We start from the raw sequence: 21197 nt of genomic DNA on the forward strand, positions 1-21197 counted from the left end.
ACACCAGGGATACTATGGATGTGCTCAAAAGACTGAAGAGTACATTTTTAGCTAGCCTTGATGTGAAGGCACTTGGAAGATTTCCAGTGACAAAGGATTCCCTCAGTTGATGCAACTCATTTTTGAACATTTATTAAGCTGAAATACGGCTAGATTAGGCGTATTTCAAACGCAGATTGTGGCGCAACAGCTAGTTGCACCGCAATCTGCGGCTTCTCCCAGCTCACCCTAGTCTAAAAAAGTGGACGGGAATAAAGCAGTAATATGTAGATTAGCTTTCTGAGCAGAATCTCAGTATGGTGAAGCTATGGTACATAGTAATATGATATTGCCAGCACTCAGCTCTTGGATATTGCTGTGTCCTCAGCCTGCTGGCTACTCCTGTCAATCAAGGGGAAGGGGGGAGTGTGCAGAGCGCACAGGGAGTGTTCCAAAGCAGTGCTTAAAAAGTCAGCCCCGCCTCCTGGTGCTCCAATTGCTTATTTGAATATGAAATAAACACAGATTTATCTGCTGCCATTTATCACACAGGCAAAAATAAAAAGGTATTGTTTTAATCAGCATGATGAGCCCCAACAGGCAGTAGGTCTGCTTTAATAGGGTTGATCCTGGGGACTACCTGTATGAGGCAAGATTTACTTCTCCCCTGGTTGCTTAACATTGTGTGAAACAGGTGACTGGGTGCCGCTTTCTTGATATGGGAGTAACTTTCTTCTACACCGCATAGTCACATTAGTATTACGGTTTTTAGAAGGTCTTATATACAATAAGGTCTCATGCACACAACCATGTCTGTTTTGTGGTCCGCAAAACAGATGCTGGCAGTGTGCGTTCAGCATTTTGTGGAACAAAGTCCAGCCCTCAATAGTAGTGAATGGGTCTTTATCCGAGCTGCAGTTTTTGCACGGTCGTGTGGATGAGGCCTTAACATACAAGATGTTTAGGCCTTGCATACTCAAGGGAAATTGCGAGCAGCATTTTCATCTCCAAAGTGACTGCACTCAAGAAAACTGGGCAGGTCAAGTGCTTCTTCTGCAGACACCGATTAGGTGTGACTTCATCTGATAGTCACCTTTTCCTCACCCATGGTCAGTTTGAAACCTTTTGTAAAATAGTGGGGCCAGACTGTAAATGGCAAATGTCTGAAATAGAGCTTCAGCGCATAAAGAGAAAAACCACTGCTTCGCCTGACCAACCCAGGTCTTCAACTCAACTGTACTACGTAACTCTTATTTGCCAACACCATATACCAAAACAAGCACACAAATATGCAGTTGCAAAATGGCCATTTATTGCCTACATAGATGGAGGGTAAAAAAGGTACACAAGGATACAAGCAATTTAGCCCTATACATTATATGTAAGCAGTACCCGATCTCCAAAATGGATAAAAGCAATCTGTCATCAGAAATACTGTGAGGTTCTTCAGCAACTCTCCTCTTCAGCTGCCACAGGTCTAGAAAGCAGGATAAACAGTGCAACTTTTAGGCTGGATTCTTTACTGTTCACATTTGTAATACTATGAAATTTCCAGAGCACAGGATTTTATGTGTCAAATATTGCCCAAAATACATCAGCTGTGCAGTCCAGATTGTGGTATACCTCCATAAATACAAAAAGTTAAAAAAAAATGGCTGGTGATAAACTCTTTACCTTCAGATATACATTCTTAAAAATGCACTTCAAAAGATCAATTGCTGTAAATTAAAGAAAATTTTATTTTTGCATATTCATACTGTGTACAGGAAAAAGACCCCATCGAGCAACATCTATATATATTTTTTTAGATTAAACTTCAGACAATGCTATACAAAATATTATATGTGGTAAGCTCAGGCACCATATCATACATCCAATTAAGGCAGTATTAAGCCTGCCACACTTATACAGCAGTAATGAACTGTTGAGAGGAATGATGCATAGGGAGATGGGAAAAGAAATGTGTAAAAATCCTAAAGGACTGCACCAGTAGGTAGTTTACTAAATCTATACTTTGTGCAATATTAACTACAATGAAGGTCTAAACATACATTCCATTTTAACCCCTGTAAAATTGCAGGGTTTTTTTGGGGGGGGGGGACGGGACGGGACGGGACTATACTTTAGAAATCTTCAATAACTCAACAACCAATGTACTTCTAGTAATCCATTTATATATGGTTTGGCAAATAAAATGCACACAAGCTGGAATTGTGCTTAATCCTGAATGTGGAAAATTCATGTAAAAAAAATAAACCCACAGCATTTCTGGTAAAATCTGAGTACTGTCCTGAGCTTAGCACATCAGAAGACATCACCATTCAGCAACTGTATAGTAGATGTATACATTTACTAGTGGCAAAGCGTGGGGAAGTTACATATACAGTATAGTTACTAGACACCAGTTTAAAAGTGGGCAAACCCATGTTTAATTTACTTTTATTGAAAATAGTCCCACTGAAACCATTTGCATCTGTGTAAATCCTCAATGAGGGAACCCAACCAAGCAATAAACATGTTTAAGAGTTAAAATCTTAGGTTAATTCCCAATTCAACAAGACACCATTTGATTGTGATGAAACATGATTTATGCAAGTAGCAAAATGAAACTTTTGTGAAAAATTGTACGCATATGCATTTATTTTAAAATAGTAATATGAAGTCTGTTTTCCATCAGATTTTATTTTCTACAATAATTAAGGGGTGAGGACACTTCATACAATTCCAAAGGGGTGGATCATTATTTTTTTAAATTTAACTTCCATCTGTAGAACATTTTATTGTTCTTGGCCGAATATAAATCACCCCAGCACATACAAATGGGGTTCTTCACTCACATTATTTAATTAGAAAGGTTATAAAGTTCCACAATCTCCATTAGATTTAAAACAAAAAAAAAAAAAAAAAAAAAACACACAACTTAATGGCAGTGCACAATTTGAGTATTCCAGGCATGATCAGAAAAAGTATCCCTCCAGAATGACAGAAGAATCAGCCTTGAATTACAAAGAACTTACTAAAAGATTACAAGCACATCACCGCGTTAAAACTGACGCGATTTCTGGCTTATCTGGAGGGATGTAACCTCGTACATTAGAAATCAGGCAGCTGCAATACAGTACTTTCTGAGAGGAGTACTTCATGGAGCAAATAAGACTGTAGTGATTTGCTAAAGGAAATGAACACATTCTAAAAGCATATGGCAATAGGTTATAAGTGGGAAGGGTTTAGATTTCAAGGTGATGCTTTACATGCTGCATACATTTTAGTTTTTAAAGTTGACCAAGCTAAATATCTTTTCTAATGTGGCTACAAAGCCATGAGAATGCTCAATGTGACAGATTTTCAATTAAACAGCTTCACTTGAAGCAAACACCAATGCATGTTATATGAAATCAATTACAAAAACCACTGTGAAAGGTCATTTTTATCACTACTGCAATATGAAAGCAAGTGTTTGCTTAGAAAAAGTAGTATTTGTACAACGTCACCTTTACATCTACATCATATACAAGCATGAGGAAAAGTGGATTCTGACCAGGCTCGAATGCTTAAAAGGGGTTCTCTGGGAATTAAGATAAAATACTTGAAAATATTACTTTATTATAAATATATTCGTTATAAAATGGCTCTTTTGTCTAGGGAGCAATCACAAGGAGAAACAAAATGGCCACATCCTATTCGTACACACAAAACCAGTCCTAAATCATACAGGAGGACAAGTTACTTCACAGCACCGAGGGTAAACAGCTGCCTCATCCTCTACTTGTCAGGGAATATGATCCTGAATACAGTTTAATATATTTCGCTAAATCTTTGTGGGAATGGAGATCATGAGGAGACATGAAGTACTGAGAGGACAGACAGGTAATGGAGACTACATACAAGTGCTGCTCATTAGCCACATCTGCTCCTGGACTCCCCAACAAGTAAAACAAAGAGGAGGATGAGGCAGCTCTTTATCTCAGTGTTGTGAAGTAACTTGCCCTGCTGTGGACTAAGACAGGTTGTGTGTACCAATAGGACTGCAGCCAATTTGTTTCTCCAAATGATTGCTCCCTAGACAAAACGAGCCATTATAACAGCTAATGTAAGGTATTTGGGAATATATTTATAATGAAGTAATATTTAAGTATTTTAATTAATTCTTAATTCCTGGAGAACCCCTTTAATAGTGCTCCTAATACTTTTTTCCTTTTTTTTTTAACAGGGTTTCAGCTTTTATTAAAAAATTGAGCCCTGGGTGTAAAACAAAAATATATATTTATATATAACTCTTGGAGATGAAAGTATATCAAAAGATGTGACTGTTGTGCCAGTTCTGAGGCTACGGTTTTACAGAATTGACAATCTTTTCACCAATTTAATACACAGAAAATAGAAAATAGCTATTTCATACATTTTATTACATAAAATCACTTTAAAAATCATTACCCTTCATCAGGGCTAAGATTTTTAGTTTTTTTGTTATCTGCTTTCATAGGCAGTGCTGCTGGTTAAATCACAAAAACCCAAAACATAACAGACAAAACTGTTGAACGGAACTACTCAAATCTTAATTCCAGTAATCAGACAGGCCCTGAGGGTGCTGCAGGAAACCAAACATCTAATAGCTAGATACATTTTTTTTACCAACCAACCATAAGCTTTGGAAACAGACAATAGACCACATCAAATTTGGAAACCTCTTACATTAAAAGGAAAAAGTTGCTAAAATGACAGACAGCCCACTATGTGAATGAATGGGACTGTTGTGGGTATGTACACAAGTTTATGTACATATGACGTAATGACTCATCTCTATATTTAGCGATGGGACTATAACCTAGATGAATACCAAGGAGATTACACCTCTCATATTTAAAAATGCACATTAGTTATAATAGGAATTGTGAAGGACAACTTGTCAGATAATAAGTTACAATAAGATTTGCAATTGAACTGGATCCAAATAAAACTGGGTCTTATGGAAGATAAAATGGGACAGAGGGGAAACAATATAAATGCTGGAACCTAAACAGTTGCTGCAAATGTGACGGTATGTGAGCCTGAAAAATGGCAGAACGTGGGAAATTTAAAGCCCTAATGCTATCAAAGGACAGATCTGCAACATCAAAAATATTTTTCAAAATTAGAGCAGGGTAAGCATTATGAAATATTAAGGTAAATGTTTGAAGGGGATTCACAACTTCACAGATCAATGAATGACATTAACTAGTAAGGCCGAGTTCACACAGTTTAGTTAAATTAACTGATCCGTCTTTTCTTAGTATCCGTTATGATCAGTACTGCATGCATGACTTTCTTCTATCAAAAATATCTGACAAACTCATCAGAACTGATGCTCAAAATACTGGGACTTTTTTTTAAACCCGTGTTCTGACAACTGAAGAATGGAAAGTTAAACAGTGATATGAACTCGGCCTAAACCACATGGATGACAAATTAGAATTTTCAAAACTTCTGCAGGAAAAAAAAAAAGGGGAAGGTAGAAGCCAGCAATAGAAACCATAAAAAATAGCCTTCAAATTACATTAGGAAACAGTAAATAAATCAGTGCTTCTGCTTTTTACCAATGCATAATTGATTTAATGGCATTCATAGGCAAGGACAACAAAAATACCGACAGACAGATCCGAGTGCAAAACAAACCATGTTTGAAAAGCAAATGTACCCCTTTGACCTTAGAGGGGGGTCTTCAAATTGTTCCAACCTCTGGCGGTGAAGGGGTTAAGCAAAAAAAAAAAAAGGGGGGGGGGAAACTTTTATTCTTACAATTTTACACAGTACAATTTTTTTTATGAATAAAAACTGGACATTGCTTCTTATTAAAATATCCTTTCACATGTTTTATTAACTCAATTTATAAACGTTAAAACTTTAAAGTCACAGGTAGGACAGCCTAGGCCACATTTACTGCAAATAAAATAGAGATGGGGAGGGGTTTTTTTTGCATTCACTTGCTTTGCTCAATGCAAACAAATGGCAAAAGGTCACGTTCAAAAAGTTAACCAATGAATATAAAGCAAGGGAGAGTAAATCAGCCAGTATCAAGAATGTTGCTGAAAAGAAACCACAACTGAAAAAAATGTAGTAGCAACCTAAAGACAACATACTGGCTTTGACATGATCTAGCACATTTCTTATGCTGAACCCAAAAATACATGGGCGAATGCTTCAGGTAGTCAACACTGCAGCAGTTAAGCATTTAACGTTTCATAAAAGTAGCTGGTATTCATTAAATGACTCGTACATGCGCAGTGATGCCCATCATTCAATGCGACATGGACACTGCCCAAACAGAAGTTCTGATAAGTGACATGCTCTTCCATTATGAACAATGACCCTAATTGAGTAGGACTTGTTATATTTAAAGTACTTTGTGCTGCTACATACATGTCACTTCTGCAGAAAGGAGCGGACTACCTTAATAATCCTTTGTCTGATGCTTTACAGTTTAACAATATATACAGTACCTGAGAAGTTGTAGATGCAGATAATCTAGCTTGTTTTCTATGTGAAAGTTAAATTCGGATTCATTGCATTTGTGGTAACCCAATTGTTCCCAAAGTGGGTCTAAAATATTCTTCTAGTTTCTTTTGGGCCGATAAAGTTCTAAGTTAGGTCATTTTCAGACAACACCTGGCACCACCTATGCTACACAGGAAAGCAAGTGGACAACTCCATAGAAGAAGCATTTCTTAGTAACCCTATGGCATCTGTTTTAGAGAGGCATGTGGGTACAAAGTGCATTCAAAGCCAAGTTTGAAGCAAAAAAAACATTTAGACCTTGTTTAAAGAGTGTGGTTTTGATGCATTTTAAGCCAAAAAAACTAAAATCTCTTGATGTAATCACATTTGTGGCTATAATAAAATCATACAAAAACCACACGTAAACATGGCCTTAGAGGTGCAAGTGTAGACCAGGCAAATGTCAGGGCTACACAAGGCATTTTACTTCATCACCAAATATTTTATAGTCATGTGGAATAGAGAGTTTATATTAAACATATCTACGAAGGCACTTCAGGAATTTAGTGGAGACTGCAGATTATATGTACCTTACGTAAAATACATAAACGGTCTATAGAAACTGTATGTGGGGAAACCCACAGGCAGGAGGGAAATGCAGTCATTAGTGAAAGGGGGAAGAGTCCTGCGTTTATACCCATCGAATGGACCTTTTCGCATCCAGCAGTAACTTTCTAAAAGGGCCCTTGGTTAAAAGTTCAGAAAAGATTGCGTCTGAGAAGTGACCACATTGGGAAACAAAGCAATAAAGTGCATTGAGAATTATTTTCATTTAAAAGCAGTTTTAAAAACATAGCAGCAAGAGACAAGAAAATGTTGCAGCTAGAGGCCATTTAACCAGTGCAATACAAATTTTTCAACAAAAAAAATAAAAATTTTAATTAACAGCAAGACTCTTTAAACCCTTCACTGCCAGGCGTTAGGGAACAAAAAGTTGAAGACCACCTTTAGGCAAGGTACATATTGTTACAAAGCTACACTACAGCTGATTTGTAAAACCTTATCAGATGGGGACAGGTTTTCTTTTTTAATATGGGAATTTAGATGGAAAGTCTTGAAAATGCAGGATGTTGGAAACGTGCCAATGATAGCATGTGAAACCCCACTTTAGAATGTAAACTACTTCTACTCGCTCCTTTTGGCTACCTACCCCAAAAAATAAATTAAAAAAAATTCTCAAAATGGTTCCAAACCAATAGTAAATCAGGATTGGTTAAGCCAGAAATAGAGATGGGGCGAGGGACTAAATAAAAAATTATATAAGTTGGGTTACTAAGTAGGATCTTTGGTGACAGTGTTGGACTGGCAATCCATCCTTTTCCTTCCTCCAGTAATATTATAAATGTGAATAGTTAATCTGCATTAATAACCTGAACAAATCTGTCACCATAATTTTGGACTATCTTCAGCAATACATGACAAATACTACAAATAAGGGGTTCAAATCACCATTTTCCTACTGCACCTGTGTTCTACTACGGTCATGGTTTAAAGCTGCACTGAAATACATTGTCATGACTGTTGTGCATGTGCACAGGAGTCATTCCATTGTGTTGGCATGACAGTCCTGACCAATTCTGTACATGTTTAAAACCAGAAAGTGAGGGGGCGGGGATCAGTAGGAAACTAAAACATCTGGACTCCTTAAGTGCAGTACTACTCATTGTACAGCTGATGAAAGTCCAAGATCACTGTGACAGATGGCATTTAAGGCTGAAATACATAATTTAAAAAATGGACTACCATTGACCTGATCACATTGTGGAAGAGGTAAAGTAAATTCATGACTGGTTAACAAACTATTCACAATTCTTTGCAGCCACCGACAGTGGGTTTTCTCAAGCCAAAAATATAGGGGGAATCAAGATGAATAGGTTGTATTTTTTCCCCTCTTAAAAGTAATTCATTTCTAGGATACATATATGGAAGAAAGTGTGGAAGCATGGAAAGGGGGTAAAACAAGGTTGTGCTTTACTTTTAGGAGAGCTAAGGTAGCCATCAAAAAGTAGGGTAAAATCATGTTTTTTTTCCTAGGACAATTACAGAGTTGGAACAACTTATTAACTACTCATTGGGATTCAGCTATATTTAAAAGGGAAAATAGCCTGGTATCTAGCTGTTGTCAATGGAATTAATTTTAGTTTTTACAAGACAAGGCTCACGGGAGAGTAGAAGAGAAAAAAAAAAAAATTAAGCTTGTTTAAAAAGTAACAAAAAAAAAAAAAAAAAAAAAAAAAAAAAAACACAGTTGGAGGGGGACAGATTCTGTACCAACCCCAATGTCAAATATTGCCTCCCTGCAAAAAAATATGCAGAAACACGGCTTTGACAGAAGGGAAGGAGCCGTGAAAAAGCAGCTTTAGGTTGGCCATATTTCACTCCTACAGACTCTTACAGCTGTACAGGTCCATGAGAACGACTGCCAAGCCTCAGTCAGCACTACCTCCTGCTTGGCAAGTGTACACCATTGATGAGAGGCAGAAGTGGAGGGTGGAGTTCCAGCTGCGTTAACAGTGAGAAGTGGTCAGAAGGTATGTGGGGGTGAGGGCAGCCAGTGATGTTGTTCTCTGCCATCCACTGAGGATCTAAAGGCCCCAGGACGCCAAGAACATCCATGTGTGTCTTGGAGTAGAAGATGTAGTCAATGACACCCTAAAGGATTTAAAGAAAAAAAAAATATATATATATTATTAAGTCAAACCAGATGTTCTCTTCACCTATACACCTAAGCAAAAACACAAGCTAATGAAGCAAACAAGCAATCTTTGCTACAAGCAAGGTGGACATGAAGCACAGCACATGCTTCATGTGTCAATGTATACATAACTAATTTTAAACCTGTATAAATAAAATATATATAACTGACAAACTTTACTTTGAACACATTCCAGGAGCCAATACAATTGACAAATGACTAGCCTTTCAGTCTTCATATAAATATTAAAAAAGGTTTTGGATGAATTAATAAAAAAGTCATTAAAAAGGTGCAAAATAATTAAAAAGCGATACTCACCTGACCAATGCCTCTTCCATTCCAACTAAGGGTTTATGCACATGACTATGTATTTTGCGATCCGAAAAAATAAATAAAAAATATATAGCTGGCTCCCGTGTGCATTCAGTATTTTGCAGAACGGAACAGCTGGCCCCTCATGGAACAGTCCTATCCTTGTCCGGAAAGAAAGTGTTCATGTGCATGAGCCCTAAACAGTCTCAGATTCCTGGTTATCCCCACTATGTAGGAAATAACCACTCAGCCAAACACTGATTGAAGCAGGTTCACAACTCAGCAGATACTCACTAAAACGCGCGTGTTAAGGACCATGAAACGTAAACTGCAGGGTACTGGAAAGGGTTGGAACTGGGTAAGCATCTGAACAAAAAAGGTACACAAGTTGATTCCCTGTAAAACACAGCTTAGAACTTACTTTGAAATCAAAGGTGTAATTGGTGTAAGGCATTAAGTTGTTTTCATAGGCGCTCCTCAGCTGGAAGCCATGTGTAATTCTTCCATCTGGGGTCCCATTCTTCCCATTGCAGCTGAAGTTGGTGAGACACTCATTGTATCGAAGCTCCTTAAAGTCCTTATGATTGTCAGCTACCACTCCATTGGTTAGATATTCCACCACACCTAATGAGGGGCAATATAAAAAAGGGATGATTTTCAGTAGTACAAGGAGGAGAATTTAGTACATATTAAAAAAAAAAAAAAAAAAACACCGAACAGGTGCAGACCCATTTTCAATGGGGCCTGAATGTGCTATCCGCATCTGCACTTTTGTTCTGCACAAAAGTACAAACCGGATTCCAAAAAAGTTGGGACACTAAACAAATTGTGAATAAAAACTGAATGCAATGATGTGGAGATGGCAAATGTCAATATTTTATTTGTAATGGAACGTAGATGACAGATCAAACGTTTAATCCGAGTAAATGTATCATTTTAAAGGACAAATACGTTGATTCAAATTTTCACGGTGTCAACAAATCCCCAAAAAAGTTGGGACAAGTAGCAATAAGAGGCTGGAAAAAGTAAAATTGAGCATAACGAAGAGCTGGAAGACCAATTAACAACATGATTGGGTATAAAAAGAGCTTCTCAGAGTGGCAGTGTCTCTCAGAAGCCAAGATGGGTAGAGGATCACCAATTCCCACAATGTTGCGCAGAAAGATAGTGGAGCAATATCAGAAAGGTGTTACCCAGTGAAAAATTGCAAAGACTTTGCATCCATCATCATCATCAACTGTGCATAACATCATCCGAAGATTCAGAGAATCTGGAACAATCTCTGTGCGTAAAGGGTCAAGGCCGTAAAACCATACTGGATGCACGTGATCTCCGGGCCCTTAAACGACACTGCACCACAAACAGGAATGCTACTGTAAAAGGAAATCACAGAATGGGCTCAGGAATACTTCCAGAAACCATTGTCAGTGAACACAATCCACCGTGCCATCTGCCGTTGCCAGCTGAAACTCTACAGAGCAAAGAAGAAGCCATTTCTAAGGAAGAGCCACAAGCTCAGGCGTTTTCACTGGGCCAGGGATCATTTAAAATGGAGTGTGGCAAAATGGAAGACTGTTCTGTGGTCAGACGAGTCACGATTCGAAGTTCTTTTTGGAAATCTGGGACGCCATGTCATCTGGACCAAAGAGGACAAGGACAACCCAAGTTGTTATCAACACTCAGTTCAGAAGCCTGCATCTCTGATGGTATGGGGTTGCATGAGTGCGTGTGGCATGGGCAGCTTGCATGTCTGGAAAGGCACCTTCAATGCAGAAAAATATATATTCAGGTTCTAGAACAACATATGCTCCCATCCAGACATCATCTCTTTCAGGGAAGACCCTGCATTTTTCAACAAGATAATGCCAGACCACATTCTGCATCAATCACAACATCATGGCTGCGTAGGAGAAGGATCCGGGTACTGAAATGGCCAGTCTGCAGTCCAGATCTTTCACCTATAGAGAACATTTGGCGCATCATAAAGAGGAAGGTGCAACAAAGAAGGCCCAAGACGATTGAACAGTTAGAGGCCTGTATTAGACAAGAATGGGAGATCATTCCTATTTCTAAACTTGAGAAACTGGTCTCCTGTCCCCAGACGTCTGTCGAGTGTTGTAAGAAGGGGAGATGCCACAGTGGTGAAAATGGCCTTGTCCCAACTTTTTGGGGATTTGTTGACACCATGAAATTCTGATTCAACATATTTTTCCCTTAAATGGTACATTTTCTCAGTTTAAAATTTTGTTCCGTGATTTATGTTCTATTCTGAATAAAATATTAGAAGTTGGCACCTCCACATCATTGCATTCAGTTTTTATTCACAATTTGTATATAGTGTCCCAACTTTTTTGGAATCCGGTTTGTAGAACATGTCATATTCTTGTCTCCAATTGTGGACAAGAAAAGGCATTTTCTATGAGTGCGCCAGCGATGTGCAGTCCGCAAAATGCGAAACTGCATATTGCCGGTGTCGGTGTTCTGCGGATCCGCAAAACACATACGGATGTGTGAATGGACCCCAACACTGGTACAGGAAGACGACGCAGGAGATCAAATTCTGTAGAACATCCTCCTTCAATAAAGTGTCAGACAAAACATTTTACCTGAATCTGGCAAGGAGTTTAGATCAGCACACAACACGAACGGGATGGAATTTGGATCAAGTGCAGGGCTGCCAGGTCTGCTTGCTGCCTTCTCTAGAATGCTTTTAAGTTCAGAGACAAACATCATAGTTTGGATAAGCTTGACATCAGAATATTCCGGGTCCCAATGCATGTGGGCATTAGCTACCAAGAGAAGCTGTTTATCAGTTGAATGATGAGCCTTCATACCTTAAAAAAAAAAAAAAAAAAAAAAAAAAAAAAAACCCCCACAACATTATACACACATAATGGCAGGTCAAAACTAGAGTGCCTTAACGTGCCTCGATAATGCACACATTTTTCAAGTGAGATCTATGGTAGCCTATAATCACCTCATCATGTAAAGATGCACTGACACATTTAAACAGTTAACCTCTTTTAGGCTGGATTCACACGTCTGTGTAATACTGGCCTGGATTTCTGAGTGCATGGCGTCATTGGTTGCTATGACACTGTGCGCTTCCTGCTGCCGCCATACAGTAACACTGGTATAGATCATAACCGTGTATTACTGTACTGCAGCAGGAAGCGCACAGTGTCATAGAAACTAATGACGCCGAGCGCTCCTGCACTCAAGAAATCCAGGCCGGTATCACACGGACCGTGTTCCACGGACGTGTGAATCCAGCCTTACACAGCAGACACCCAGTGAAGACTCCAATCACAGACTTAATTCTTCAAATGCAGTGTTAACCATCAGGTGATCACCGGGTGCAACAGGGGAAGCACTTAATTGCATAGCCCTCTTTGAGGTGATAACAGAGGGAATGGTCAACCATTGACTGTCCAAGTTTTCCAATCCAATGTGAGATGTTGAGGGAAGGGGAGACTCCTACCAAGCAGCCTATACAAGTGGGTGTGTCAGGGAAGGTGGTAGATAAACACTGAGGGCGTTTCAGTGTTATTTTGGAATTTAAAATATTTTTGCTTTTTTTAATGTAGTCAAGCATTTCTTCAAAAATCTCTAATACAGTATAATTAAACAGGTTTTTTTCATGACATTTAGTTTTAACTAGTTGCCATAAGATGTAAGAATAAAAAAAAAAAAAAAAAAAACACATTCTGCAAAATAACTGAAGGAATCAATCACCATCCTCCACTTCAGTGCGGTATAGGGGAAGAAACACCAATTGAAATACACCTACCTCCCCCAGGGAGATCTTTGTGGACTTCAAGCAAAACAGAGACGCCAATATTATCCTTTGTCATAACTCTATTAAGCATAGCTTCTGATCCCTCAGAGTTGGCCATGGCTACCTGGTTGAATTCCACTGTATGTTTTGCCACCAGAGAAAATCTAATATAAAAAAATAAAATAAAAAAAAAGTTACACATGACCATATAATACTATAAAGTGAAAGGGAGTGTCACCAGGCAATTCGGTGCTAAACCAAGCCAAATACATAGTAGGGCTAGCTCAGCTGAAGTCATACCTTTCACTTAGTGATCCTTTGCTTCATTACTGGAGAAAAATTACTTTCAATCCAAATGCAAAGTTAAAGTAGGAGTTGTGACATCGCAGACATATCACTAGGCTATGCCATCGAAGTCACAGGTGTGGGTCTCAGAGCTGGGACCAGTACCCATCTTTCCCATCTCCAGAATGGGTCCTGGAAGGAAAGGAGACTGCACTGTGAGTGTGCAGCATGCTCCCTATTAATTTCGAAGCCCCATAAAAATGAATGGAGACAGCACTGCTCAAGCATGACCGCTGCACCATTTACTTCTGTGGGAATACTGCGTTAAAGGGGGTTCTCTGGGATTTTCTAATGGATAGCCTCAGGATAGCCCATCAAGATGAGATCAGTGTGGGTACAATACCTCCGTCGATCAGCTGTTTGAGAAAGCTGCGGCACTCACCAGGACTCAGGAGTGTCACGGGCTCCTCAAGGCTCACTAAGCACAGCGCCATCTGTTGGATAGCCTTTTTTCTTAGCATTGCAGCTCAAGTGCATTCACTCAGCTGCATCATGAATGCTTAGGCCTCTTCATACAGCTCAGAGGGGAGTGCTGGGAGTCTGAACCCCATTGATGACCTATCCTGGAGATCTGAATACTAAAAATTCTGCAGAATATGTAACAGTACTGAAAAGAAATCCTGAAACTGTTTATTTTTGCCTAAACAGTGAAGAGTCAAAGACCAAGGGCAATTCCATGTCAGTTAAATCAACAGCACAAATTGCAAACTTGACCACAATTTCCCACTATCTGCAGACTCACCCCATTACAACTGAAGAAAGCTTGCCCAGTATTTGGTGTGCCACTGGGGTTAAAAGTGTTATATACTCTGGTTAACCCCTGGCCAATCACATTATGTAAAATATAGAGCAGTCTGCAGACAACCAGACTGCCATATAGTTACATTTCCCCAACAATCGTGGGGTTACATCTGAAGGAGGAGGCCAAGTGTGGCTATAACCAACAGCCAGTGGCATTCATTAACCTATTCCAGACCATACCAACATTAGGGTAGTTAGGGTATCCTGTGATGGCAATGATGCAAGCAAAGAGGGGGCTTGGAGGCAGGCAAAGATTAGACCTGCCCATGATGTAACCTATGCATGTATATGGATCACTAGTTATTGGCTGCTAACAGATTCTGTTTGCAATCTGTACATGACAACATGGAACAGAAACAAAATTTGTAAAAAGGTTCTTAAAAAAAAAAAGAAAAAAAAAAAAGCCATTTTGACAAAAGAAATATATTGCACTGCTAGTGCAGTTACCAAACCACTTGCTTCTGATCTTGCAGTCATCTATGGTGCCAGCTCTCTATTGGGGCATTGCACAGTGTGCACCAAGAACAATTTACTTACTTTTCTGTTCTGAAAAATATTGCACAACCATCCACGTGCTTCTTCTCGTGTTCTGACATTATTTTGGCACGCGACTTTGGAGAAAAGAAACCATCATATCCACGGTCTTTTAATGCTGGCAGGAAAAGGGTGAAGTATTGCTCGGTTTCAACTTCCTAAGACAAAAATTGGAATTTGTATAAAAACTAATGGAAGCAGATCATTGAAACTACCAGCGATGGAATGGCTAGATGAATGAGCAAGGGGGATTGTTTTTATTTAAAATTACCCAGAAGTCACAAAAGATGCTAGAAGTGGTCCCCGTTCAAATCTGTGCATCTTTGGGCACGTCAGATAATGTTGGCTGATACTGCGGACACTTGGTTTTAAGTTTCCCCACAGGAAAATAATAATGCACAAGTCTGCAGAACATTGCGGCTGTAACCCCCTTGCTCAGTTTGCTCCTCCGTAAACAGTTCATGAACCCGTGCCAGCAAGTTCTGTGAGGTGCGGCATGTTGCACCATCTTGTTGGGGGGGGGGGGGGGGGGAGAAGATAATAAAAATAAAAAATAAAAAATCTGGACATTTCTTCCTCTGCAGCATGGAGTCAACATAATCCAACATGCCCAAAGATGCATAGATGTGAACAGGGACCACTTTCAGCACAAAAAAAAATAAAATAAAGAAATCCGCCTGCTCCTTCAACTTGGGATTTACACACAAAGTGTTGGCCGCACAACAGGAAAACTAAAGCTGTCCATGGACATGAATTATGCCATATTTTTACCCTATAAAGGCCTCATGCACACAGCGGGTCCGCAATATCCCTGCATCACAGATGTGGACCCATTTACTAATATATATTTTATACCAGCCGCCGCCCGTGCATTGGCGAGTGCAAGGTGCGGTCCCCAATGCCTGGAGAGGCCGCACAAGCGCCGTGTGTATGAGGCCCAAGACAGTTCCTTCCCCCCCCCCCCCCCCCCCAGAAGTGTGTGCAGGAGATGAGATGCCAGTGTCTTAAAAGGTCAAATACTAACAAATGTCTATCGTGTTAAAAAAAATAATAATAATTTTTAACACAAGATCCTTTGTGCAGTGGGGTGAGGTCCACCAGTAGTGTAGAGTGTGGGCTCATAGGCCGTGTGCTGCAGCAGAGATTGAAAATAACCACAGTAGGTAAACAGCCAGGATGGGAGTTAATCGTGACCACAGCATCTGAGAAACCAGACAGGGCCCTTAGAATTCTTGTGTAAAAAGTTATGGGTGTTAGAATATGGCGACTTTCTTCCCCTTTTAAGCTTTTTTTTTTTTTTAAACCCCACCTGTACCCCTCATTGCCAGTGTATTTTAACGGAACCAGGATAAAGGGTAGAACATAAACCAAAGTAAAATTATCAACAAAAGGGTGGGAATATATGTGCAGTCATGAAGACTTCCAGGAAACCAGATTACCGGTGAGTGTAATACCCACTTTACCAGTCTCCATGACAGCACATCCTGAGAACTAACAATGGACAACAGCACCTAGAACCTTTTGTCCAAAAGGCCATGACCTCACTGGCAAATACATCGACCCTCTAATGCTTGGTGAAGGTGAGCCCTCTGCCAAGCGGCAGCTCTGTAAATTTGTTTTAAAGATGCAGAGGCTCTCTTGGCCCAGGAAGTAGACACGGATCTTACCGAATAGGCTCTGAGGGACGGAGGAGCTTCTTTACCAGAGGCTCTATAGGCCACAGAAATGTCACACCTAATCCAGCGGGATATAGAGCTTTTTAACGCTCATTTATTCCGTTTTCCAGCCCAAATAAGGTTTTATCTATCCTCCAATCACTGGTGACATCTAGATAATGAAGTACACTTTTAACATCTAAATTATGACATCTTGTTTCCTGCTAGTTTTTTGTGGTTGGCACAAAACAAGGGAATAACAATGTCTTCTGACCTATGGAAGTAGAAACCTTAGAGAGAAAATTGGGATCTAATTTTAAATAGGAGCTGGTCTTCAAACACTCTAAGGAAGGGCTCCTGGATAGATAAAGCCTGAAGCTCACAAATTCTTCTTGCAGAGGATATTGCCACTGATAAAATGGTCTTAAGGCCTCTTTCACACTACAGTATTTTGCGTTCCGTATACGGTCCGTTTTTTGCGTTCCGTATACGGAACCATTCATTTCAATGGTTCCGCAAAAAAACGGAATGTGTTCCGTATGCATTCCGTTTCCGTATTTCCGTTGAAAAGATAGAACATGTCCTATATTTGGCCGCAAATCACAGTCCGTGGCTCCATTCAAGTCAATGGGTCCGCAAAAAAAACGGAACACATACGGAAATGCATCCGTATGTCTTCCGTATCCGTTCCGTTTTTTGCGGAACCATCAATTGAAAATGTTATGCCCAGCCCAATTTTTTCTATGTAATTACTGTATACTGTATATGCCATACGGAAAAACGGAACGGAACAACGGAACAGAAACGGAACCACAACGGAAGCAAAAAACGGAACAACGGATCCGTGAAAAACGGAACGCAAAACACTGAATTCAACATACTGTAGTGTGAAAGAGGCCTAAGAGTAAGCCACTTAGTAGTCAGGGAGTCTAGAGACTCAAATTGAGAATATGACAAACCTGTAAGAACAGTATTCAGGTTCCATTGAGCGATCATATTTTTTAATTCTGGGTTTCAATCTACCAGCCGCTTTTAAAAACCTAGACACCCAGGGGACCTCATAAAGACTAGTGTTATATAGGGCAACTAATGCAGAAACCTGTACCTTAAAGGGTATTCGGGGAGAGACCCATATCCAAACCATCCTGGAAAAATTCCAGGATGAAAGGGATATTCGGGGAAGATTGGTTTAACCAACCACCACACCAGGATGCAAATTATTTCCAAACCTTAAAGATATGCCTTAGAGGTATTGGATTTTCTACTGAGCAAAAGGGTATTTACAACCCTCTGTGATAGACCCAGACCTAAGAGGATGGATTGCTCAGTAACCAGGCTGACAGCAGAAATAATCTATTTTCAGAGACTCTGAAGGTGACCATGCCTTGTACCTCCCCGACGTTGGATGAAGGCTACAGCAATGGAATTGTCCAAGTGGACTAGTACATGATGGTTCTTGGATTGGGTCAGAGTTGCTTTGAGGCTTTCCTATATAGTCCGAAGTTTTGTCGTTAAACAGCATCCTCCTCTGAGCTTCAGGCCAGTCCTCTGAAAGGAACCTGAGGCAGTAAGGGCACCCCAGCACCGGGAACTGGCACCTGTTGTCCTGGCTCCAAGAGACTCCCGATTCTTGTCTCAGCCACCACTGTAAGGTCTTTACCTCTTTGGTTACAGACATCCTCTGGTCTAGGGTTAACTGAGATCTGTTCCAAGAGGCCTCATGCGGAATTGGGCCCAGGTGACAGTTGGAATGCAAGACAAGTGACCTAAAATCTTCATGGCCTGTCTGTTCAAACAAAAGGGCTCTCAAGAATTGTTGGATCCTCAACTTTAGAGCCTGGACCTTCGGAGATGGAAGTGACTTTTGGGATATATATATATATATATATATATATATATATATATATATATATATATATATATATATATATATATATATTTATCTCTTTGATGGTTTGGGATAAGATTGGATTTCTTCTAATTGACTATCCAGCCCAGGTTCTGAAGGCGAGAGGACCACCTGAATATGAGCTTGTAGGAGATCTGAAGTTTCTGCTATAACAGATCGTCCAGATATAAAATAATTAATATTCCCTTTTGGCTTAGGGAGGCCACTACTTCTGCCATAATCTTGGGGAAGATGCGAGGAGCAGAAGATATATTCCAAAAGGAAGACAGTTGAATTGAAAGTGATAAATCTTTCAGCTTCACTGCAAATCTCAGATATTTTCTGGATAGAGAATGGATTGGAACATGAAAACAGGAGTCCTTGAGGTCTATTGTGGCCATCATAGCCCCTTTTTGATGAGCATCACGGTGGATTTGACAGTTTCCATTTTGAACAAGCGATAGGTTGTGTGTCTGTATAGTGGCTTCAGATTCATAATGGTCTGGAATTTGCCATTCGATTTTCTGAACTAGGAACAAATGGGGAATAGTGTGACCCTTTCCCATTTCCCTGTTGGGAACACATTATTGCCCCTAGGCATAATTCTCCTATGCCTTCGGACAGAGGACCTCTGAATCCAACTCTATGGCATAACAGTTTTTTACGATACTGATTATATACGGATCTGCGATGACTTTCTCCTAGGAATTTATGAAGGAGCTGAGTCTTCCCCCCCTCCCCAACAGAAATTGAGTCATTGCTTGGAAGAGGAAGGAAGGACCAACCTCCATTGTTGGGGTTAAGAAAACTCCTTCCTTTACCACCCCGTGGCATAGCTCCACCTTGCCGAATTGCCTCTATCTGATCTGGTATCCAGCTGTTTACGAAAAAACTGCCTTCTGTTTTTGGATCTGTCTTCGGAAAAACCTTGTGTGGCCTGTAGCATTTTCTATGATCTTATCCAGATCAGGGCCGAACACATACTTCCCATGGAACGGTAAGGATATCAATTTGTTTTTAGAGGTCATATCACTGGACCAGGCCTTCAACCAGAGGACTCTCCTGATGGTGTTAGAGTACTGCTGTACTGGCAGAAAAGTTTTACAGACTCAGCGGAGGAGTCTGCCAGGAAATAAGTGGCCTTTCAAAGCAGGGGAAGTCTGTCCAAGATCTGCTCTCTTGGGGTCTTGTTAATGAAGTGAAGCTCTAATTGCTCCAGTGACACCGATAAGGTACGAGCTACACAGGTCATTGCCACTCAGTTTTAAAAAAGCAGCGGTAGCTTTCCGCTTTTTTAAAGGAGGCTTTCTGCCTTTCTTTCCATAAGAAGCGACTCTGGGAATGGACTCCCAGTCTGTGCAATCTGCCTCGTCAAAAACCTTTCTATGCCATCGGGAATAAAGGCACCTTTTTCAGGTTTATCCCATTCTGCTCTTATGATCTTCTGTATGTCATCTGGAATCGAGAATACAGATCTCAGCCTCACCCTCAAACATTCTGGGCTTCCTGGGAATCTCCATTCTGATTGTGGCTCTTATGGCTTTGGTTAGCTCCTCAATATCCTCAGGATTAAAAAGTAATCTTTTATATTCATAATTTTCACCAGATTCTTGAGATTTTTCCAAGATCTCAGGATCCGATAGTTCAGGATTCACAGAATTGGAATCACTTCCCACATACATAAGATCTCTAGAAGAACCTGGTCCATGGACTTAATATCCTCCAGCAGACTAGATGATTTGTACTCGACAGACAGTACACTCCTAGCATAAAAGGTTAGGACCCTGAGGAAGGTAGTCATTTAAAATGGAGACCACACTTCCTGGGTTTAACCTTGGCAGAAGAGGAAGACTCCTTTTCTCCCTGCAACATACAAGGGAGAGAAGAATCAACCACTAGAGGGCAAGTATAACATAAGCAGGGGACCTGAGACAGGCTACTCACAGAACCCAGGGCAGTTGGGGGCTCAGATCCAGAGCCAGTGGTGGTAAAGGAACTCCTGTTTCCAGTTCCCGTAGATCGAAACGCCAGAGACTGCAGGCAGGGTGAGAACACCGAGGGCCATGTTGGGACCAGCATTGCCCCGCTTTAAAAAAACACTGGACATGCACCAGCCAAGTGACATCACAACGTTAAGCCACACCCCCTCAGCATCTGATGTCATCGCCCAGCGGCTGGAGGGAAGCGCGCCCTAGTGTTGCTCCAGGAGCCTTCCACTCTGCATTAAGCCCTTTCTGGACCACCGCAGGAGGGAGCTTCGCTGGGGCCACCATACAATAAAGGGGCTCGGGCGCAGACAACACAGGAGGAGGGAAGAACTGGGCTGGAGAACAGATCCCCGGTCTGCAGTGCAAGATGATCCAGGTATCAATATTAAGCTAGGAACCCAAAGGAGCTTTGAGCACCTCTGGTCTGCCTTCCTTGGCAGGACAGGAAAAACACTGACGATTAGGGGTAGGGGTGGGGTTTTTAAACCTCTATTTTTTCCTGTCCTATCAGAGGAAGTCAGTCAGTCTCAGGATGGGCTGCCATGGATATAATTAGTATCGCATTTCCCCCAAGAGGGGGGGGGGGGGGGGGAGAATAAAAAAATAAAAAATTGCTGGTTGTGCTGACATTAGTAATGTATGTGTACGTGTGACCCTTCTGATATCTTAAACACTCCAAGATCACTTTGAC

The 21197-nt window shown here is 40.5% G+C and overlaps 1 protein-coding gene across 1 annotated transcript in view; it reads right to left on the reverse strand.

The window, feature by feature from the left end:
- Positions 1-1269: 1269 nt before the first annotated feature.
- Positions 1270-21197, reverse strand: part of CNOT6L (CCR4-NOT transcription complex subunit 6 like) — a 59256-nt gene continuing 39328 nt past the window's right edge. The window contains exons 8-12 of the mRNA XM_044304435.1: positions 14979-15133; positions 13308-13459; positions 12124-12351; positions 9939-10141; positions 1270-9162 (exon numbers count right to left, since the gene is read on the reverse strand). Coding sequence (XP_044160370.1) covers positions 8950-9162; positions 9939-10141; positions 12124-12351; positions 13308-13459; positions 14979-15133 — 951 coding nt within the window. The 3' untranslated portion in view covers positions 1270-8949. The remainder of the gene's footprint in view (positions 9163-9938; positions 10142-12123; positions 12352-13307; positions 13460-14978; positions 15134-21197) is intronic.

The sequence above is a fragment of the Bufo gargarizans genome, chromosome 1 (genome assembly GCF_014858855.1).
Source record: "Bufo gargarizans isolate SCDJY-AF-19 chromosome 1, ASM1485885v1, whole genome shotgun sequence".
NCBI classification, from domain to species: domain Eukaryota; kingdom Metazoa; phylum Chordata; class Amphibia; order Anura; family Bufonidae; genus Bufo; species Bufo gargarizans.